The sequence below is a fragment of the Homalodisca vitripennis genome, chromosome 5 (genome assembly GCF_021130785.1).
Source record: "Homalodisca vitripennis isolate AUS2020 chromosome 5, UT_GWSS_2.1, whole genome shotgun sequence".
In the NCBI taxonomy this organism is placed as follows: domain Eukaryota; kingdom Metazoa; phylum Arthropoda; class Insecta; order Hemiptera; family Cicadellidae; genus Homalodisca; species Homalodisca vitripennis.
The window spans coordinates 95,895,497-95,920,745 of record NC_060211.1 but is presented as its reverse complement, the minus strand read 5'-3'; the positions used below and the strand labels follow the sequence as shown (position 1 = coordinate 95,920,745).

Below are 25,249 nucleotides of genomic sequence, written 5' to 3'. Positions count from 1 at the left end.
GAGTTAGCATACAATTTCCAAACTGATATAAAGAGTATCAGACAACCATCTGTTACACCTTCTCTGCGACACGAGTCATGTACCAACTTTAGAACAGCAGTAGTGACGTGCGTCCGTCGCAGTCAATGTGTTAATACAGAACGCTAGTAAGCAACCGGTCGCACATCTGAGGATCGCTTTAAACATGGGGCTAAAGCTCGAAACTACATTATAAATAGGAATTCAATCTCAAATCCATAGATTTTTCTATATTTTTAGTGTCTCAATGCCAATCAATTTGAAAGAAATGCGATTACCTCTAACCCTTTTCCAGTATTTATCATATATCCAGCTTTGTTGAATATAATTTAAACTAAAAATTTATATATGATTTCAAAAAAGTGCCCTAACTATACAAATTTGGGCATAGACGAGTCACACTGCTACCCGTCCTACTCGTCACGATAGCTCCATAACGACTCTCTGGCTCAACATGTGTTCTTTCAGCTTAAACTACATGAAAAACATAAAAATAATATTTAATACTTTTTATTGTTTTGTGAGGCCTTTCGATATCAAGGATATCTTCTTCAGACACATCACAAAAGTAAATACAAAAGTATTTAAGTACAAAAGACTTTTGTATTTACTTTTGTGATGTGTCTGAAGAAGATATCCTTGATATCGAAAGGCCTCACAAAACAATAAAAAGTATTAAATATTGGTTTTATGTTTTTCATGTAATTTAACAGTGACCAATATAAGCTCCATCTACAGCATCTCTTTCAGCTTGCAAATCATTAGAAGGATGCCTACCGGTAGTAGACTCCCAGTGTTGAGTCACGACTAATTGGCTGATCCAGTTAACTATCGTGTTCTCGGCAACTGATCGCTGAAGCGCCCAATTCAAATTCATAGAGCACTCAAGAAATCACTTTGGATGTTTAAGTCTGTATGTTTTACTCTATGTCAATACAAAAAAGTATTTTCTATTAACATGCGACTTAGAAACTTTAAATAAATCGTCGTAAGATGATTTAGAGACTAAATATAATTAATGGCGGTATTTATACTATCGGCCCTCATAACAGGACAACGCCATACAATGGTGTCTTAGCACGAGGTGTAACAATCCACACTGCTACTAGAAGACTGTGACTTGAAAATAACTTGTGCGTTGCCAGAAACACCCTTTTTCCTTCAAATCCACATTTAAGTAGGATCAACCAGTGTATACGAGTATTTTTAATCTTTGTCATTTATCATACTTTAATTTTAAAAATTCGGTCACTCATTTGGTATAAAATATATTTTTAATGTTATATTTACAATTATTACAATTGTGAAGTAACTAAACAAGTATTACAGTATTACATTGTTAAATCAAACTTAAATTTTATTATTACAGCTTCACTAAAGATCTTTAATAATGAAATATTTAATGTTTAACTGTAGGCCACCTTTATGTGCATGTATTGCATGTATGGGACTATCTATATCTTAAAAATCAGGAGTGGGATTTTAATTTCATATAAATCCGAATTCATTTAAAAAATTGAATAATGCACATACAGAAAATCATTGAATAACTAAAATCTAAGTTCTTTTGGTAAAATATTTATGGATTTGAGACAAATTCCTAGTTACAGCGTAGTAGTATACTTTTTAGCCATGTTAAAACAGGAACTTCAGATGCGTGGCCAGCAACAAAGTAGCATGCCCTCTAATCACTGTTCAAAACCGTTACAAGTGTGACGTGTGTTTCTAGTGTGGGTCGTAGTCTAAAGCCAAGTGATCCGATTGTTTTGAATTTGTTTTATTTTGTTGCACATGCTGTTTCATAGCTGTGTCTTTGTAGATGAGGATTTTTAAATAAGGGAAAGTTATTGTTTGAAATGTATGAAAATTTAAATGTCAAATACATATTATATTTAAGTAATACAACACACGGCCATATGTTCATGTAATACTGTGTAATATGTAAAAGATATGTATCTTGAAAGCCCATATAGAATGTATAAATTCTAGGTAAATGGAGGAGGATGTGTCTTTTAGTTCTGAAGATATACTATTTGTCCGAGCCTTTGTTATTCTAATTAATACACCATAATTTTCTTGAAATTCTTTTGTTATCGGACAGTCTCCAAAAGAGTAAAAAAAATATAAGGAGACACATTTTTTCATCTTTGGGAAACAATAACTTTGTTATTTCACAAATAATAGTTATTTATAACTATTAGTCCATTTTTTTATAAGTTCCAAGAAAGAGATAAAAAAATGTTAATGGAACTTTTAGAAAATTTTATTATGAACAAAACGGTTTAAATAAAGTACACAGAAAGTGAACAGATAATACATTAAATTAATTTTATTCATAACAGTGCAGCATTCCTTTTACATTTGGAGACAATAACTTTATTAATTACCAATTAAACAAGTTTAATTTCTCGTAGGAAATTGTAAGTTCATTGTACAATTAATTGATTTAATTTGATTTATAAACACAGAATGATGGTAAGCAAGAATTTTTTTTTATTTCATAAATTGGCAATACAAATAAGTACCTGTTCAACAATGATACGATTTGAATTATAGAATTCAAATAATTTTGATACTTAACAACTGAGTTTCAGTCCATGTGCGTATTGTTCTGTTCGTAGTAATTGAGTTTCAGCCCGTGCAAGCATAGTTTTGTCCGTAATAATTAATAAATTATTGAAGTAATAATGCCACACTTATTTACAAGTGAAGAATACGTCGATATGGTGTTTATTTGTTTATTTATGGTGTGTGTGAAGGCAGTGCTACGGCTGCTGTTAAAGAATACAGACGTTACCTTTACCACAGATTTCCAAATACTAGAATAAATAGTACTACATTTCTTAGGTTACAGGAAACAGGATCACTTCCTAACCAAAGTTTCAGTACGACCGCTCTTGCCGACATGATGTTTTTGTTGCAGAAAACATTGTTGCTGCTGTTGAACATAGTCCAGGAATTAGTGCAAGGTGTATTTCTAAACAGTTCAAGGTTACACAAAGTAAAGAATGGAGAACACTAAATAAAAACAAGCACTACCCCCACCATAAACAAAAAATACAGCTTTTACATCCAGAAGACAATGCCCATCCCTTGGAGTACTGCATTTGGTTTAACACTCATCGTCGACTCTTTAAGTATATTTTATTTACCAATAAGTCAGTTAGCTCGTGATGGTATCAACAATTTACGAAACCAACATTCATGGGCAAAAGTGAACTCTCATGCAACTGAACGTAAATTTTAACAGCGTTTTAGCATTAATATATGGTATGATTATTATTCATAAGCTGATTGGTCCGTTTTTTTATCAAGAATGCTTAACAGATCAGACGTACTTACAGTTTCTTCAAGAAGAATTACCGAAATTGCTTGAAAATGTTCCTCTTGCAACGCGACGCCAGCTGTACTTCCAACATGATGGCGCATCGCCACATTGTTCAAATATTGTTTCAACCTACTGAAATCAAGTATCAAAATAAATGGATCTGTCGTGGAGGTCCTATACACTGAACACTCAGGTGACCAGATCATATGCCATTGATTTATGCATATGAGGATGGATGAAGGATAAAATTTACGGGGTCAAAGTTCATTCCCGTGAGGCACTACTTAGATGTATTATTGAACCTTTTACGCAGTTAAAGTAAAGTCCTATATGGAAATCAACAAAACAACAAATCCTTAAACAAGCAGAAAAATACATTGAAGTAGGCGGAGACACTTTTGAAAATTAATTGTAATTTGGTTAATTAGGTTTAGATTAATGCTTTCTGGTTAATTTTACTTTGTACTGTTATGAATAAAAATTCACTTAATCAAAAATATTTTCAATTTTCACTGTATTTGCACCATTTTGTAAAGAGTAACATTTTCTACAAGTTAAATTTAAAATTTTAATATATGTTTTTTGGTGAAGTAACAAAGTTATTGTTGCTCAATGATGAAAACATGTATTTTGTCACTACATTTTTAGTAGTTGACATTGGTTTTCTCAAAAACTAATTATCTTACAGTTCTGGGGCCTATTTTAATCAATTTAATGCGTTAAAAACCTGAAGAAACAATTGAATTCGCTTCTTAATCTATCTTACCTGAATTTCAGGAAGACCTCGTTTTACATGGTGAGCTGAAATCCAGGCGAAATCTTTTGCTAGCAGTAATTCACCAACAAAGCATTTCCGGAGCCATGTTTATGTAAACCTTTTTCATTATTTTTACATGTACAATGAACTCCCACAGTTTCTACCTATCTTTGTGAATCACCCTGTACATTGGTTATAAAGAAAAATGTAACTTTTTTGTACTTTTAAAACTAATCATCTTTAAAAATAATGTTTAAGGTTTCACTAGAACCAGCTCTTAAGGAGGAGAGGTATAAACATAACATTTTATTTCAGTACAGAAAAGTTTATTACAAATATTTTAACACAATTTTTACAATAAAACATATCAAACTATTATACAAGAGTTGTACTATCCTCTTAAACAAAACAGGGATAAGTAGCCACCTAATTTATTTTTGTTTCATTACAGTAAGCTTGTTTGCTATGGAATTGTTTTAAATACTTAATCAAAGTTTACTTATTCGTAGTTCCATGAAAATGTATACATATTATACTATTATATATTACAAACCTACATTACAAAATTAATCTAAATACAAATCTGTATGTTTTAAATTTGTTTTTGAGCCCTTAATATACTAAAATGAGTCTACAATAATAGTTTGCACACCAAAAGAAATGATTTCATATTATACTCGTACAACATAAGATACATTATTATCCATTATCAATCCAAATATTACTTTAGCAGGTAACATAAATATTATAGATATAATATAATAGATATGGTTACGATGATATACCTATGACAATTGTCAAATTGGTTAGATATAAACTGAAAAAGTTTTAGTTCATTTAATAAATTCATCATTTATTTGTGGACCATTTCCTAATCAATTGAAAATCAGAGGTCAGGACCATCCAAAATTTTTAATTGTTTAAATTACTATTTGGTAAACAATTATTATTATTGAAATAATGCAGTATTACTGACATGTACTGCTGAAAGATCGTTCTCACAGATACGGGTCAAGAACTTTTTAAGGAACAAAATGAGGCCTTACTTCTGTCCACTTTGGGAAAATATTAGTTGTCTGACCCCACCCAAAATTATTTCCTGGCCACGTTATTGGCCACAATAATCCCAATTCACAAGAAAAATAACCATATTGATATTAAAAATTACTGAATAATTTCATTATCAAAACATTTTTAAAATGTTGTATATAATAGACTCATTCTATTTTTAGAAAGTAACAGTATTTTAGAGGATATTCAGCATGGCTTTGGAAGACAAAAATCATCAATCATTGAAGCTGTAAGCTTTACTGAACACTACATTTAATTGCTTTTAATTTAATTTACATTGTTTTTTCTTTAATTGGATCTATAAATAAAGTAGAAAAAGCCTTAGGAATATTTATGAATCTGTCTAAACTAATGCATTTGACTGTGTTAAACATTTGGAGGTATTGTTTAAGTTAAATGAATTAGGGGTCATAATTAAGACATTAAGTTGGTTTGAATTGTACCATTCAAACTGACGCTAATTTGTGTAAATAAACCACATTACTGAGAACAACTGTACAGTTAAATTTCAATCTAATACTAAAAATATTAATTTGGGTGTACCATAAGGCTCTATTTTTGAACCATCCTTTTTCTTTGTCATTTGAGCAACATAAGAAAATGTCTAATTTTTTAACCTTATTAGGGGTTATACCTTTATGCTGATGACTAATTTGAAAGTTTCAGAGAGGATAGAAGCAGAAGTAGAAATATTAGCGTTAATTAAATTATCTGGTATTGAATAATTTTTTACCATTACTTAACTAATTCTGAAAAAACAAAGATTGTAAATTTCAAAACTGGATAAAATTTCTAGGACTACAGTTTTAGGCTGTTTATAAAATATGATAATAATTACATATCCAATTGCTTTGAATTTTTTTTTTATAAAGTGTATACTTTTGGATTTGAGACTGAAAAAGTTTTTTTACTGATTGATCAGTACAAATATGAATAAACAATATTTTCTGTTACTTATAACTGATCACTTGAACTCATGTTCAATTCAGCGGAAATACACATAAATACCATTATATAGTTTCTTTTGTTTATACAAGAGTACATGTTTCTTTTGTTTTGAGTTACGCTATAATTTCTTTCTGATTCAATGTAGCATCTTATCTCTTCCATAATGGTTAAGTAGATCAGCTGATAGATCAGTCCTATTAATTTGTTAAAGTGCTCAATTGTATTTTAATTTTGTGTATATTCCTAAATTTTCTGTAACTGTAAAATAACTTCTAAACATTTATTTTTTATACAAATCTAAACAGTTAAAATTTAAAAAGTGCTATGTAATAAAAAAACTTTGCCCAGTAATAAAAGTTTTGCTTTTAATAGCCTATTTACACTTGTTTCATTACATATATTGATCAAAAAATATTTTTATTTTATTTTTGGAATACTACAAATGAAAAACTCCCCAGTTAAAAGGTTAATTTAAATATTACACATTAAACCCTGAGCTGAGTAATCATTGTCTTTTTGTTTTACGTGTAGTTTTATGGAATATGTAAAACAGCAATATTTGTACTATATTTTATAACAAAAACTTGGCGATTCTAATGTGAAAACCACACAAAAATTCAACACACCTTCAGAAAAGGCACTATGAGTATGACACAGATAAAGGAGTGAGACAACTGGTTTAATCAATGCCACGCTTCAGTTGAAAGTGAACCTTGCTCTGAAAGAGTAGTAAATCAAGTTCAAATGACAATATTATTAATCAAATTCCAATTTATTGATGGATGAGCCATATATTACTGTGTCCATGAACTGGCGACAGTGTTAAGTATCAGCAGTATATTTCAGTTCAGTTTGATTTTAACAGAAGATTTTGCCATGCAGAGATGTTACAAAATTTAACCTAAAGAATTTTCAGTAGATGAAAAACAATTGCAGCTTGAAATTGTTTAGCACATGTTGAATGTACACAAAATGACTCTAATTTTATCAAAACAGTCACAACACGAAATGAATTATCGGTGTGTGGATATGATTTCTAGATCATATCCATACAAAAATTGGGGGATTGGGAAATTGCAATCTGCCCAGAGAAAACATGCAACTCACTTTGTCCAAAAAATAAAGTAAAGTTTCGAAGAAAAATCTACTGCTTTTTTTACTGCATTGGAATTGGAATAGAATGCGTTTTTGACAGCATAAATGCCACAAAATTAGTCAACCAAAAATTCTTGCAGTTTATCAGGGCAATACTCCATCGTATTTTTTCTCATTTTTCAAAGCATCTAGGCAAAACACAACATTCCTGTATTACATCAGAGTCCCTTCTCCTCAGGTATGTTACCTTGTGATTTTAGGTTGTTCTCTCACTTGAAGATGCACCTTAGGGGCTCAATTTGAGACCAGGAATAACATAATGCAAAATGTGATGGTTCAAGTGAAGTTCTTTCTGATAAAATAAGATAAGATAAGATAAGATTTTTATTGATCATTAGACATTACATGCAACAGATCAGTCAGAATATTTATACTAACATTAAAATAAAATAAATATTATCAAAACAATCTAAATTATACAGTCATTGATAGAAGAATGCAATAGTTTACATGTAAAAGTATATTATAATAATACAATATGTTATATATGTATGTGTCTAAAAAAAGTCTTTAAGACTGGCTTCCAAAAGTGGCAGGATCTGACGAAGGAAGCCTGGCTCCTCGTAAACAGAGTAAATAGAATGAGAAATCATACAAAATCAAGGATGTACAGCTTATTACTTTTGATGGCTAAAATCTTAGTGCAATACTTATTTGATCCAACAAATGAACAATCAGTAGGTAACTTAAAAAGTTTCTTAGCTGTCTCTCCAATCTCCCACACTTCATTATTTGTTGAATTAGTCACAACAAACTTACGACACAAACTGTTCAAACTGTACAGAATGAATCCTAATTTTACTGAGTTGACAATTTCAAACGTTTTCAGCTTTACCACAAAGATGGTACTATCAAATGTTCCATATAATAAATCATTTTCTAAAGCTACTAAAGTTTTTTTGAGGACTTCATGGTCAGTTTTTCTTAAGGCTACCCTGTCAGATGTTTTATAATCGTACAAGTATATTGTCCGTGGACCAACACCAACCACACGATCATGAGCGAGGATACAAAAATCACAATAATTGAGTTTTACAGAAAAGTTATTGAACTTCATGAGAACAATGTCATAACCATAGCAGTGGTACATATGCCTGTGATTATAAACACAAAGTTTGACAATTATATCTTTTCCAGTTTGAGAAGTTAGCAGACAAAATTCTACGACTTTCATGTTCTGAGTAGGTAAAAGATCCTCTTTCACTTTTGTCCCATTGTGAACATCCCAAAAATGAAGGACAATGTTAGATAAGTCAAAAACAATACCAATAAACAAATTAGTACAAATAGCACTATCCAGTTTTGTAATCATTTCAAAGTATGTATTTCGTACAACGTTATTGTTTATACAGGATACCAGGGATTTTGAAATTTCTTCAGACTTATCAAATACAAACGCTCTTTCCAACATAATATCTGATGAAGGTATTGAAGATACATTGTAAACTATTACAAGATTACTAACAGAGACAACTAACCTTTCATCTATTAGCTTGAATGCTTCGAAACCATAAAATGTGTCTCCCAAAGACATGAACTCCTCAAAATTTAAATGCACTCTTGAATGACGGGATGGAACATCTTTAATATTCCAGATCTCACTGAGAAACCCGTCTTGAACCAAATCAAAAGAGTGTATAAATAAATGTTCACTCCTTTCAAGGAGTGCTACTCTAGTTCCTCGATAAACTGAACTTGCTTTCCCAAATGTGATTTCTTTCTTCTTATACTCACCACGTCTAAAATTTTGAGACAGTTTAGCCTGCTTGATATAACACATTCTCCAATGGCACAATGGTGGCAGCGAACTTTTATCATTTTCATATTCATGAATATATGAATCATCCAAACTGTTGTATTTAACTAAATATTCAACTAAGTCCACATTGCACAGTTTCTTCCATACACAATTATCGTTGAAAGCATATCTCATCAAAGTGCTAGTACTGCTGCAGGCTAATATATCTTGCACGCGTAGATAACTAGCAATATGTGTGAGCACTTCCTGAGGCAACAGCTCCAGACTGATCTGTCTTTCCATTTTGTGCTGCAAACAAAAATTACATTTTAATAATTCGTAAATAAGAGGCCAAGACTGTAATTATACATGTATACATATCTAGGGCTAGACTAATTTCCTAATAGTTTCATCATCATCATCATCATCATCGTCAGACGTTTCCGTTCTCACGGGTCGTCGTCGTACACAGCCTCCTCCACTTTAGTCTATCCTTCCAGGTCTCCTCTTCATCCACCTGTATTTTCTGTAGTCCCCTTCTCTCTATGTCTTTCCACACTTGGTCCTCCCATCTTCCTCTCGGTCTTCCTCTTGGTCTTCTTCCTCCTTCCTCCTTCTCCACTGCTATTCTAGGCATTCTATTATCTCCCATCCTCTTCACATGCCCCATCCACTGTATTCTTCTTCCTTCCATTGTCTCTTGCAGTGAAACTACCTTCAATCTTTCTCCTAATAGTTTAATTGTTTATTGTTTAGTTTACTAATAGTTTAATTGACAAAAATTGGTGTTATGTATAATTTTAGCGATAAATATGAACATTGAAACATTGGTTTTGTTGGACAAGTGGGTACAAAAATGTTAAAGGCATTTTCATTAAAAAATTATGGGAGCCATATGGATCATAAACCATCAAAAGCCAATGAAAATAGGGTTTCTCCTCTTCTTTTGCTAACGCTACAAAGAGGTTACTCATCAGCAATTATAACTTTTGGAACAAGTTTCTATTTAAGGATCTATTCCAAAGTCACGGAAAAGAGCCTTAGTTAATTACATTAAAAAAGTGTCTATTTCCAAGCATAATCTCTCTGTCCATACCGTGTGGACCAATACGACTTAACTCCTTTCATGCAAACAAGTTCTAAAATAATAGGGGATGGATGATATTTTTTTAAGCAACTTACTATTAAATGCTAATCAGTATGCTTATAGAGAAGAAAATCCACAAACATTTCACTGCATAGTTTAACTTGAAGTGTGTTGAGAAAAAATTAAGCATTGTTAAGCTTGAAGAATTTGCAATTCATATAAAAAATAATATTGCCCTATCGCCGTTGCCACAACCAATAATGGCCTTTATTACTTATTGCCATTATGGCCATTATTGTTTTATTTATAATACTTGTATTATAAAAATGCATTTGACCAAATTTTCTTTTACAGATTTGTCCTTTATAAATAAAAAAAAAACGCACGTTAAGCTTCGGAGGTTCACATTCGCCTAACTATGGACAACATCCTCTATGGAAAACGCGGCTCCCAAAGGATCAATTTTGTCATTTTCAATCTTGATATATAAATAGTAGATTTGTAGTTCCACAGTAATTTCAATTTTCTAACTTAGTCATTCAGGAGCTATTGTGTACAGACGAACAGACACAAAGAAGAAATCTGCATTTGTCATTGACTGGTAAGAGTGACAATTTGCTAACAATCAAACAAGTTTAATTACTTCAAAGTGGCTAATTTTATAAAATTGTATACGTTTAAATACAACCCTATAGTTATCAATACAATTATTGTTATATTTTCTTGTATGTAAGTACATCTTTTGTACAAAGTAAACACAAACCGATTTCACTTAAATCTGAAAAGTTATGCATAAATAAATAAACTGAGTTATTCAGTGAAAGAAGTCTATTGATTTTTAGATGGCAGAAGCTATTCTGTCTTAACCCCCCATTGGCTAAATAGTAATTTCTATACTGGCCATTTTGGCCAACGTGCAAGAGGTTTTTTAAACTTCTGTAAACTATATCTGCATTATGCAAATGTTCATTTATTTCTTTTACTAAAAAATACAAAACATTAGCTAATTGAAAAAATGACATTGGTTTTTTACATGTAAATATAAAAATATTGCTTCACATATAAACCTAACAAATGTTATTCAATGTAATCCCAAATAGATGTTATATTAAATAGAAGCAAATTTTACAGGTAAGTCTGTGCTAAGAAATGAAAAATTTAAAAGTTTTAATTTCAATAATATAACAAGTTTTGTAAAAATTGTATTGTATTTATGTTGGTATTCTCTGTAATGAATGAATTTGTATTAAATGTAACTCTAGTTGGTGATGCAAAGTGTGTTTTAAAACTGTATGATTCAGTCAGAGAAAGGAATTCAAATTTCTGTTTTGGTTTATTTGTTGTTTCCATTACATCTACATGAAAGTCTGATGCAATATAAACATTGATTACATGGTTTCTTTACCTAAATTTTAAAAAAGCCCCAAGCTTATTTTAAAATAATTTGAAATTTGAATCTTCTGGCACTCTATAAATAGAAATGACAATTATAGGCCTTTTTAAATGAATTATTTCTATGCATGAAATTTCAAAAACTGAATCCAAATTATAAATCTACAAATCTTCTCTGGTTTTAAATTCAAAATTATTCTTCAAAAGAATACATGAGCCTTCATGATCACCTCTATCTCTACAATAAAAATTTGCCAGAGTATAATTAGAAAGAAAATGGTAACACTATCCCTACTTAACCAATGTTCATTTCAACAAATAATTTGAATATTTTAATGTTGTAGAATTATTTTTAAATAAATTTTTGTATCAAGTACTCCTCCTTGGATATTTAAATGTAGTAGCAAATTATATTTCCGATTTTTCCAATTTAGCTTCCTTACAAATAGGCCAAACATTATTGAATTTGAAATTTTGACTTACCTTATTTGTATGATAGCAGTGAAATTTATTACAAACTAAACAGAAGTTATATAAATCTAAGCAAGGGAGTGGTTTTGTTTATTTTTAAGTCTATGAGGAAAATACCTTTTGAGATAGAGGAATTAAAAATAAAGGTAAATATCGGAGCTAATTCTGTTGCAAATTTTTTAATTAGAGGGGATGAAAATTCAAAGATATCAGTTGAATTGCTGTGATTCAATGATTGATTAGGAATACTGTGCCTCAGATGGAGGATTTGATGAAACTGATTCGTATAAATGCTCCGATATGTTGACAAAAGAGAAATTGAATATTGAGCCTATCTCTTTAGGATCACTGGTAATCCTCCCATCAACTTCCAGTTCACACACACCATGACTTTGTGGTTTATTGAATGGTCTGCAGGTGTTAATAATTTTCCTAAGTTTCTCTCGCTGGGTTACGACGTCTAAATATTGATTCCTCAGCTTGCCTGAATATACAGCAGAATCCCCTCATTCGATTGGCACCTAACATATTGTGGTAACTCGTCTTTATATTGCTAAATTTGGAGTGGGCAGAAGTAAAACGAGCTGTTTGCTTCACCAGTATTTACTAGGCTTAACTATGTTTAATTTTCTTCCAAATTCTTTTTAAACATACATATTTTTATCATCACTTCTTATCAGAAAACACTTCTTGCTTTTAGAAAGTTGTATAAAACATCAGTTAAATTTATTCTTTGTTATAAATAATCCTTTTTGTAGTGAACAGTTAGGTTCCATTTCTGGCTAAAATACAATTCAAGCCCTATGGTTGTTGGCCTTCTATAAGAAGTTGTTAGTAAAGTTTTAATAAATCTGGAAAATAAACTGGTAATATCAGCAACATTAATAGATCTTACAAAAACGTTTAACCGTGTTTCTCATGAATTATTAGTGAGTAAACTGTTTTACTATAGAGTTAAAAACAATGAGCTTGCATTGATTAATTCCTTTCTTAGTGATAAAAAGCAAATGGTTGTTCAGAGAAAAAATGTATCTAGTTTTAGAAACGTAAATGTCAGAGTACGGTTGTACTTGGTCCTCTTTTGTTTGTGATAACAATTAATGACTTTTCTTCTAATATTTCTAGTCAATTTGTTTTATATGCGGATGGCACTACCATAGTAAATTACCGTGGTAAACTGAATGATCTAGTTAGTCTAGATTATCAATCTCTGAATATTGCCCTTAATTGGTTTGAAATTAACAGTTTGGTATAAGTAGCAATAAAACATAAAAAATAATATGCTTTTTAAATAACAAAATTTGTAATGACAATAAAACAGTAAAATTATTATGTATACATCTTGATAGTAAATTAAATTAGCATTGACACACTCAACAATTATGTAGAAAATTATCTTGAGTAATTTTTCTCTTGCATACATTGACAGACAATGTGACTTTCAACATGTTAATAACAGCTTACTTTGCATGTTTCGCATTCACCATTAAGGTGTGGGATTACTCTATGGGGCAATAGTACAGGTTCAAAGAGAGTATTTGTTTGGCAAAAGAAAGCACCGAGTCATAAAAGATATACCAAAAAGAGATTCATGTATATCTATCTTTAGGGAATTACAAATATCGACTTTGCCAAGCTTATATATTGAAATATTGTACTAGAAAAAAACAAACATTTTGATTTAATACCAGGTAGGCTTGAAAAAACCAAGAGCAGCCATATTTATATGAAAATAAAACTTTTAAACCAACTTCAAGAGAAAGCATGGTTTGTATCCACAAACAATTTTCAGGTAGTCTTGGGGAAATAGTTAAAAGAAAATGTGTTTTATTCTGTGGAAGAGTTCATGGCCTGTGATATGAGTAATCTTAACTTGTAACTTAAATCAAATTTTAATGATATGTAAATTTATGTGTTTATCTTTTTAACTAGTTTTCGAATGCTTTTCATTATTATACCCCTTTTATGTTATTGTTAATTCTTGATATTATTTTTTTTTTTACTTCATACTTACATTGACTTTGTTAATTGCATTATTGTAAATGCTTAACAACAATAACATTTCTTGAATCTTAGATGTACCTCTGTGTAGTTGCACATTGGCACTGAAAGAGTCATTTAGTTTGAATTATCAGTTTGTCAAATCAATACAAGTTATCTGCATCTAACTTTGTTATATTTCCTTACCTTTTTGTATTAAAGAATTATATATATATATTGACACTACCTTTTTGTATTAAAGAATTATATATATAATTCTTTAATACAAAAAGGTAAGGAAATATAACAAAGTTAGATGCAGAAAACTTGTATTGATTTGACAAACTGATAATTCAAACTAAATGACTCTTTCAGTGCCAATGTGCAACTACACAGAGGTACATGTAAGATTCAAGAAATGTTATTGTTGTTAAGCATTTACAATAATGCAATTAACAAAGTCAATGTAAGTATGAAGTAAAATAAAAATAATATCAAGAATTAACAATAACATAAAAGGGGTATAATAATGAAAAGCATTCGAAAACTAGTTAACAAGATAAACACATAAATTATATATATATATATATATATATATATATATATATATATATAATTCTTTAATACAAAAAGGTAGTGTCAATATATATATATATATAATTCTTTAATACAAAAAGGTAAGGAAATATAACAAAGTTAGATGCACAACACTTGTATTGATTTGGCATATATAATATTTGAAAGGATAAGCTTAAATCAAATTAAAGTTTATACAGTGATATCTCAGAATTACTGACTTCTCCAACAACAAAACATTGTGGATAAAATTATGAAAAACAAGACAAAGTAATGAAAAACTTTTTAAATTACCCTTAAACATAGGTGTTAAGACTTCTTCTTCCACTAGAATTCCCTGCTTTTTTATTATGTGTGTATACATCAGAAATCAGAGATTCTTTATTGATAATCTTTAATATTACAAGTAGTGTCAATATTAGTTAAGTCATAAAAAGTATTAGTGGTCTTGATTGAGTTGCCTCCAAGAGTAGAATTCCTGTATTGTATAGATGGTTCTCTGCAGTAGCCAGTTCTTCATTACTGTCTTCGTTTTCTTGAGATTATCTTGATTATCCTTGATTTCTTCTGGCAGAGCATTAAAGAGTTTCTTCCCAGCGTAGGTAGGTTTTTTCTCAAATAATCTTCTGAACATCCAGGAACTCTATTCAGAATGTTGACTAAGTTTACATTTTCTCCATCATCATGTTTCAATGAACTCATTTCCTTGTGCTCAATGAGTTTTCACCCAGAACAAAATAGTGTTAATAACTCAAACTCATTCCAGGTATCCACCACCCATCCAACAGGTTGTTTCTTTAAGTTCTCCGTAGACTAGTGGTTATAGTCTCAGCTCTCTAACCGAGAGATCACGGGTTCTAATCCCAGGAGGTCCAAAAATGTAATAATAATAAAAACCAGTGCACTTCGAAGCCAGCATAGCTGACGCTGAGGGTTAAATGAGAGTAAAAAAAAGTTTCTTAAAATCTGGATAGCACCTTGACTATCATTGTTTGCAGAAATAAGGGAGGATAACAACTTGCACCTATATCTTCTCGAGATTAACTAAAACTCCTTGGTCCTTGGTCTATTGGCTGGCATAACACTGTAACATTTGGAGGTAAATATATTGCTTGATTGCTATGAAATATGCTTGATACATTACTATTGGAGATGAATTGTGCAAAATCAGAATAGCCTTCCTTGGCAGATTTTTAGAAACTGCACAACCGATGGAACAAATACTTTATGCAAACATTTTTTTTAATTGCACAGCACAATCAGGCATTTGACTGGTTTTGGTACCAAACTGAAAGTTTATCCATTTCAATGTTCCTAAACACATGTGGTTTCTACAATTTCCCTATGAGACCAAGTTTTAATTTGTGATCACCTGTTGCATTACTGCATACAAAGATTTTTACCCTCTCCTTGCTCCTTTTAAAACCTGGGGGTGACTGTTCTTCCTTGCAAGCAAAACTTTCCGCTGGTAACAGTTTATACTTTAACCCTGATTCATCACATTTTTACAATTGCTGTCCAGTCAAACCTTCAACTGTGATTAATTGCTGAAAGTTTTCTTTATAGAAAAAGAAAGTATGTCTCAGTTTAAAGAAAACTGGAAGAAGTGGACGGAAATCGAGTCGTGGAGTGTTATCAGAACATGTACAGAAACATTGAAAGAAGGGAAAAGTATGAAGGAAAATGACTTTAATGAGGTAAATGAATCACTTTATGTGTTTGGTTTTTCCAAACAAGAGAGAAGGGCACGACAATTAGTGCGCTAATCTTGCAATATAAAAGGCCTTGTAATGAAAAATTTAAAAAAGATAACGATCCTAAATTTGTAGCAAACACTGGCAGGCTTGATTGCTGGAAGAAACACTATAAAGTCTGGCAGCTTAGTTTTTATGGAAAGAAAGTATGTCTCAGTTTAGATAGATTTTCTCCATAAATACTAAGATGCTAGACTTTATCCACTTCTTCTTCCAGTTCTCCAATCATGTAGACTCCAAAGTCCTTAGCCACTGCACTGACACTTTCCCCGTTATCCAGTCTCTTTAATGCCTGTTACTTTTTCTCCATAGACAAGTTCATTTGTTTTCTTTTAATGGAGGATGCCATCGCAGACTACTGTCCAGAACGCAAAAACTTAGAAACAGCTCTGAACAATACATGAAATCACTCTCATTGAGTTACACAACACGACTAACAAATCTACTGGCTGGCTGCAGGCTAAAAATGACTGAGCCACCAGTGCCAGACACGTGGTGGAGTAGGAGAGCCAGAAAAAGGAAGTTGCACGAGTCAGCGCTAGGGATTTTTTCCCCCTGCCAGAGTGTGGCCGAGTTATCGGACTGCTGGGTTATCGAGTGCCGAGTTTCTAGAACCCTACTGTAATAAGAATATCCCATGACTCAAATACGTTTTTAGTTATAGAGCTATGAATTTCAAAAAAAAGCTACCTCTTTAATGCACTCGTGCAAATGCTGAATTAGTAACTATAGCCTTAACATTTTCTTAACTAAAAAAGTTAAATGATGCTTAAATCTATCAATTATTATTTAAAGTTTTAAAATGATTAGCTTAGTAAATATTTAAATACAATACATGAGTTAAATTTTCCATTTATTAAAACAATATGTTTATTATACCAGTATGTTTCTAACTTAAAACCCTTTTTCAAATGTCAAATCAAATCAAGCCATACTTTATTCACAATTTTCACATAAATAAACATACAAACATTTAATGGCATCATCACATTTTTTGTTTAAATTATTTAGAATAAACTTTAACAATGACTTAACTATCCTATACAATTTTATAAAAGATCATCAAAAGGAGACAAAACCTTTTCAATAAGGTATCGTTTCAATTTTCTTAAAAATTAACTCATTATTTATACCTAAGATAAGTTTTGGCAATTTGTTATAAAACCTGGAACCAGAGGTGTTTTTTTAGAAATCGTAAATTGATATTTAGAGCTGCCAACTTTGTTCCAATTTCTTGTTAAGTATTGATGATAGGAGCCAAGTTTTGGTAGTCTATCATTAGCTTTCCTTATTACTAAAACAGTTTCCATAATGTACATGCCATAAATTGTCAAAATACTTAAACTAGAAAGTACATTTCTTACACTGTCTTGTGGTTTTACATCTGAAATAATTCAAATAGCTCTCTTCTGCAATAAGAGAGTATTTTTTTTCCGATTTCTGTTAATAATTTGATAGTTTTGTGAGTTTTAAATTTGAAATTTTAATGTTATTGACACAGTCATTCCACCTCTGCTGGTATTAGATAAAATGTGGGAGTGAATATAAGAAAAGTATACCATTTTTAGTGTGTCTATAGTATAATATTTAGAGATACATTATAGTGCATACAATCTAGAGGACATATTTTTAAGAGTCAGAATATGAGTGTCCCATGTCACACTTTTATCTAACATCAAACCTAAAAATGTTGTCTGATCTACTTGTATTTATATAACCTACATTCAATTTCAATGGATGGTTTTGGTTTATATTTGTTTTGTTGAGTATGGAATAAATTAAAATCTTTGACAGCATGATAAAAAAGATCAAGAAAATTATTGAAAGAAATTCTAGAACAACTCTTTATCAGACTAAACACAAAGAACCTGAAAAATGGATATCTGTTTCTTACAACAATTTAACTACAGAAATTACTAAAAGTTTTAAAACATATGCCAGTATTAATGTATCCTCAAATTCCAAAATTAAACTAAAATATATATTAGGAAATCCAAAGAATAAAATAGATGATGATAAAAAGTCTGAAATGTATCAAATTAATTGTGACAACTGTAATTTAAAATACATTGGCCAAACAAAAAGGAAGATAAAAAAGAGAGTCAAGGAACATAAAGCATGTCTGAAGTATCAATAAGGGGAAAAATCGGCCATGGCAAAACATGCACTTCATACTGGACACTGCTTTTGTAAAGTAAAATTATTAAAAGAAATCAAAAACAAAAAATTCCTCGATGCTTACAAAACTATTTTTATATAGAAGAACCAAAATTATTTAGTAAATAATGGGCCTGAACCTATCCAAAATTCACCATTAATGCCTTTAATCTAATTAAATATTAATCTTTACATATACAGTAGACATACTTGCTGGCCTTTAAAATTTTATCTTTTGTATTTTTAATAATAATAATGGCAATAGACAAATTATCTTTACTTTATCATCTTTACTAGACAATATGAATTTTTCTTTTAGTTTAGTAATGAGTTTTATTGAAGTCTAAATTGTTTGTATTATTACTTTACTTTTATGTGGGTCTGATGATGTGTTCATTGAACACAAAAGGCCTCACAATAAAAAAAGTCTCAATTATTGGAGTGTTTGTTCATTGGTTATTATTGCTGAAGTAGTTTTTAATCTATTGTAACTTTTGCTTGGAATTCTTTCTATTTAATTTAATGATTCAAATTCAAATTCAAATTCAAATTAACTTTATTCATATTATTTGTACAATTACATTTGAATTTATACAAATAAGGAATGGAATCATCTTACATTTTTTATTTTATTATATCCTATGTGTCCATATATTCTCCAAATGAATACAAAGCCTTATCCGTCAAAAATCTTTTAAAATGTTTTTTAAACAATAAAAATCATTTTCTATGTTAAATAAATTCCTAGGGACTTGGTTTATAAATTTAATACCTGCCGAGCTAGGTTTTTTATAATGAAATTCCAATGCATGTTTATGTACTGCCAATTAATTTCTATTTCTAGTAAAGTAGTTGTGATTTGACCCCAATCAGGGTAATTTGTCAAAATTTGATCTAACCATCATAACAGTTTCCAGTATATACATTCCGTAAATAGTTAAAATTCCTAATTTTGAAAAATACTCTTTCACAGATTCCCCATCCTTTAAGTTCATGATTATCCTAATTGCTTTTTTTTAAAGTTGAAGAATGCTTAACAGATTTGAATTACTAGTGGCCCTGTACAACACAACACCAAAGTTTATATGAGAATGTATGTGGGCATAATAAATGGTTTTCAAAATTTCAGTTGAGCAATATTTTGACATGGTTTTAAGAGCAAACAATCCGGAAGAAATCTTTTTTTGCAAAGCCAAAATATGTTCGTTCCAAGTTAAGTTCTCGTCTAGAAGTAATCCTAAAAATTTAGTGTTAGTTAATTGAGAAATTTGTATATTGTCTATTGTTATGTTTGGCATAAGTTTTTTTTCTATTTTGTTTTGTGCAGAAAGAGATCATATTAGTTTTATTAAAGTTTAGTAATAAATTTTTACTGCAAAAATAATTATTAATACACATGAGTTCCGTTTTACCTGCAATTTCTATTTCATTCAAACTTTTACCAGCAACTATTAAATTAGAGTCATCTGCATATAGACACAGCTTGCTCTGATCTTTTGTCAGAACATTTGGCAAACCCAACATATAAAGTAAGAAAAGAATTGGCCCCAGAATGGAACCCTCTGGCACTCCATGCCTTGATATTTTTAAAGAAGATTTTGCATGAGTGATTTGATTTAATTTGGTTACAAACTGCAAGTCAACATACTGTGGTCTATTTGAAATATAAGAAACAAACCAGTTTAATGTAACATCTTTAATACCAATATTTTTTAAATTTCTATTAATATTTCATGTGATACACTATCAAAGGCCTTGGTAAGATCCATAAAAATGCCAACCACATAATTCCCCTTATCAATATTGTCCACTATGGTTTCAATAAAATCCGTCCCAGCAGTTATGACAGACTTACCAGCTCTGAAGCCATGCTGTTCTTTGTCAAATATATTATTGGTTTCAAGAAAATCAACTAGTCGTAAATACATTACACGTTCAAAAATTTTTGAAAAAGTAGACAAAATGGACAAAGGTCGATAATTATTAGGGTCAGTTTCACTTCCTTTTTTGAAAACGGTTATAATTTTAGAGATTTTCAGTTTTTCAGGAAAGATTCCAGACACAAAAGAGGAATTTATAACATGAGTCAGGGGCTTGATCAGGTACATTTTAGCTTGCTTGACAATTGGCATTGGAATTTCATCGTGGCCTGCTGAATATTTGTTAGGAAATGACATTATAATCTGATTTAATTCTTCCTCACTTACTGGTTGGGTGTGGAACTTTTTAGCATTAGAAGTTTTAAAGGTACCAGTGTTAACAGTGATGTGTGATGACAAGTTTGGTAATATTTCATTATCTACAATGTCAATAAAATGATTGTTAAAAATTTCACAGACTTCCTCTGGTTCAGAATATTCATGGTTTTCATAAATCAATTTAATATGTTTATTAACATTGTGATAATTTGTTGTTTCATTATTAATTATTTTCCAAGTAGATTTACATACGTTTTCAGAATTTCTAATTTTATTTTCAATATATTCCTTTTTTGAAGAGTTTAATTTTTTGCTGTAATTTTTTTTCAACTGTTTTAATAGCTTATTTAGTGTTCTATCTTTGGTTAATCTTGTAGTTTGACTTAAACATAATTTCCGCTTTTTCTTTTTCCAAATCATAATTGATCCATTTGTCTTTATTAAAATTTACTGTAGACTTGACCAGAGGAAAAATAACATCAAAATAGTACATCAAAATTTTATGAAAAACATTGTATTTAGTGTCTCCTACTGTTGCATTGTAGACTTCCAACCAAGTTTCATTGCTCAACATATTTTTAAAGATCTCATGTTTTCTCTTGTATATTTTCTACAAAACTGTGTTAAGGTCTTAAAAGATGTCTTTTTATTACTACATACATTAATTTTCAAAAGTTGGGCATCATGATCAGAGAGCTCTGTAATAACACCTTCAACCATAAGTGACTTTTTCGGTAAATTTGTTATAATATTATCAATTGCACTTTCACAATCCAGGGTAACTCTAGTCGGAAAATTCACCAAGTACTGCATGTTATGTTGCCTTAAAATATTACTTAATCTATCATGACTTTTAGAACAATGCAATACATTTATGTTTATATCCCCAGCTAAAATTACATGCTCATAAGTTTCAGTTAAAATAGTTAAAACAATATTAAGTTTATCCAAAGAGGCCATCATAAATTAAACCTGGAGTTCTATAAAACCCCACTAATACAAAAGAAAAATCAAAAGCTCGGCAGGAAACAATACAGCATTCAAACTCTTTATCTATACATAAGTTATTAATTCTAGGAATTACAACTCTCTTAACTTGGTAAGAGTTGCTGCCCAAAATCATAACTCCTCCACCACCACATGTTTGGCGACAATAGTTGGTTATAACAGAATAGTTATTAACTTTAGCAAATTTTATCTCATCAATTTTTAGTTTATGTTCACTCAACACTATTAGGTCTGGTTTCAACTCTTCAAGAACTATTTCCAAAGATAATTTCCGCAATAAAAAGTGTTGGATATTTTGATGTAGAATTTTTATTGTAAGATTTACATTTCTTGAATCCAAATTTTTTTTATATATTGTGGAGGAACTATTTACAGTATGTTTTGATCTATTTGAAATATCTACTTTAATGGTGGAAACTGATTTAGGCTTGCTAAAAAAAGGGAGTCATTTTGTGCTGTTGGTGTGGCGTATATAGTGTTGGTGTGGAGTATGTTGGTTGTGCTAGTGTTGTTTGTGGAGACATATGAACAGTTGTTACAGATGGACTTAGGAAAAGAACTTTGAAATTCAGGAGACACCTTCCCACTCTCCCTCACACTCCCTTCACTTATCACAAAATCGCCCATTTCACTTTCACTACTCTAACAGACACTTGCTTCAGTTGTTGCTGGAAGTGAAGTTATTTCTTGGGTTGGAGTATGTGAGGAGAAAACCAGTTCGCTCTTGTAGGCCTGCGGCTGCGGAGTCGACCAACCTCTCCATACTGGGGAAAGTGGAACTTGGGAGCTTATTTCCAGTTCATTACTCGCAGTTTCGGTTGAGGGCTGTGATCGAGTACCACGAAGACAATCCATGGAACCCTGAATCCGCTCGAGAAATTCATCATGTGACAGTCCTCTCCTGAGTTTTCTCTGAGATTTTTGATCATAAGAAACTATGGTTACTGTAGCTCCAGTAGCCAATTGAAATTTTGAGAGATTGGAAATCAAGTGTTCAATAGTGATCTCATATCGAACAGCACCTATTGGAGAACAAATCAGGTGCTTGAATCCCCTCCTCTCAAAATCCATAGCCAATTGATGAAAGGCCAAATCATAATCAGTTTTCTTTGGCTTGTTGTAGTACTTGGGTTTAGTAATGAGGCTGTAAATTCCTGCACCATGTCTGTGATTCTGGTACGCAAGATGTGAACTGACACAGTTTAAATCAGAAGGCTTTCCACATTGCTGCTTAAATATCACGGCAACTCCTGCTGTCATGTGGCGATCGTGATCGAAGTCTGCTGAAATTGAATGAGCAAAAGCCACAGATGCATTCTCTTGATGCTTGACGATAATATCTTTCATATTTGCAACAATTATTTGAAAAGGTTTTTTCTCTTTTGAGATTTCACAATCATTGGTGGGTTCCACAGTGCACACTTTATTCTGTAACGAATAGTCACAATTATTTTTGAAACCAGTTTGTTTCGGAATGTCATAGGCATTTATTTCCTTGCATATCCTGTTAACTATCAATTGCTTTCCTAAGAAGTTTAAGTGGATGCCATCTCGATTAAAACATTTTTCAGATAAAGCTGTCATGTCCACAAAAGAAACATTCTTCATTATTCTGGTTTGCTCATAGTAATGTAGATTTAAATTCATAATTTCCTCATTTATTCTATGGAATAGGGGTAGATCTTGTTTAAAGGGTATGCCACACAATATAACTCTACAATTCCTATAAGACAGTAAGACAGATTTTAAATTAGTGTAAATGGTTCGAGTGCTTCCATTGTAAACATCATTTGCACCTCCCATGATAACTAAAAATTCTTCTGGTGCAAAAGTTATATTTCTTGTTTGGTCAATAATATCCATGAATTTAGCTCCAGGTGATACCAACTCATTTACCTTGGAGGTTTTCTCGAGTTTATCATGAATTTTCCTGGCTAGATACCTGCCATGGCTGTCACCAACTATAGTAACATAAGGAGATGGTATTGGTAAAATGTCCTGTTTAGGGTAACCTGTAGTAGGGGGGGCCTGTTCAGTTTGTATAGCTTTTTCACAGAGTATTTCAGGTTTGATAAGGTGATTTACTTAATATAATAAGATTAGAATCATCTGCTTATAAACACATTTTACTTTATACCCATGATAATTGTTGGCAATCCTTTAATACAACACAAAAACAAAACTGGTCCCAAAATAAACTATTGGAGAACTCCATTCAAAATGGTTTCTATTTGAGATTTTGCACTGGTTAATTTATTCATTTTATTCACATATGACAATTTTATATAATGTTTCCTATTCAAGTACGAAGTAAAACATTGTAAAGAAACTCACTTTATACCTAATTTTGTTAATGAATTAATAAGGCTACGCTATCAAAAGTCTTGCTGAGGTCCATAAAAATCTTTTAGCTAGGTCACCTCTATCTACTGCATCCGCTATTAGAATTTATACACATCAGTTTTCATGTTACAAATTAATAAGAGTTCTACAAGTTAAAAATTGAACTCTTCCATCTGTAACTGCTTGTACAGCTTACTCTTTCCTGCACCTACATGGCTCTGCAAGTGGTGACATGAACAATACCCTCCCTTCAATCATTATTGCTTTGGTATGGATGAGGCTAAGTTGATTAAATTTACCTTCATTAGTTGTCAAGAATAACTGAATGCTTAAGTATTCAGTATGAGTTGTTTTGTGGCTGAAAAAATAAGTGCCTGAAGATTAGATTTTGGGTATGTGACTTGCCTACTGAAGAAAAATTTTTCTAAAATTCAGAATTAACAAATACAAGTATTAATATTTTCCATTACCACAGATATACATTTTAGACAAGTACAACTTTATTTTTGGAAATAATTTGGTGACCTATTTGGTCGCCATAAAAGCTCAATTAAAAATGGTTTACATAAAATACTAATTGAACACCTCTTCAGGAGTAGAAATGTGGACATAAAACAAATTCCTAGACAGGCTCTATGTCCAACTTGTGCATCAAAAATATTTGTAGAAAAACTGCTTGAAGATGAGATAAATAATGTTGAGAATGACATTTCTTCTTGACTCTTTTGAATTAGTAGAAGAGAGAATCCATTAGAAACTTTAGAATTGTCCCTTTTAAGTAAAATAACAAAGCTTGCTGTTTATTAACACAGATTAACACTGTAAATTAACATAGAACGACTGTGACTGTCAGCTTAGGAAAGAAAAACTGATAAAATTATGAGAGCAGTCAAGGGGAAATTGGAAGAATTTTTATACAACAACCTAGTAACTTAGAATTTAAATGTTACGTATACTTCAATTAGTTCAACATACTCATTACTAAACTAACAAAAAAATTCATAGTGCCTAGTAAAGATGATAAAGTTAAGATAATTTGTCTATTGCCAAGATTATGTTCAAAGAAAAAGTAGTTGAGGACTTTGGTGCATCTGAATACATGGTAAAGTTAACTAAGTAGTTAGTAAAGTATCAAGGTATCTTACCACACCTTTCAAAAAGAGAGGGTAACAAAATAAGTGAAGCTAATTATTATTAACTAAAGATTTGTTTCAAGATGACGAAAATAGTCACTTTTGCCCTGGTAAAAAGGAATATGTTTCAACTGT

At 30.9% G+C, this 25,249-nt stretch overlaps 1 protein-coding gene across 1 annotated transcript in view; it reads right to left on the bottom strand.

Annotated features, from left to right (window-relative positions):
- Positions 1 to 7,740: 7,740 nt before the first annotated feature.
- The window catches only part of LOC124362553, a 31,119-nt gene continuing 13,610 nt past the window's right edge, over positions 7,741 to 25,249 (bottom strand). Inside the window, exon 2 of the mRNA XM_046817168.1 lies at positions 7,741 to 9,324. Within this exon, the coding sequence (XP_046673124.1) occupies positions 7,867 to 9,318 (1,452 nt within the window). The 5' untranslated portion in view covers positions 9,319 to 9,324 and the 3' untranslated portion in view covers positions 7,741 to 7,866. The remainder of the gene's footprint in view (positions 9,325 to 25,249) is intronic.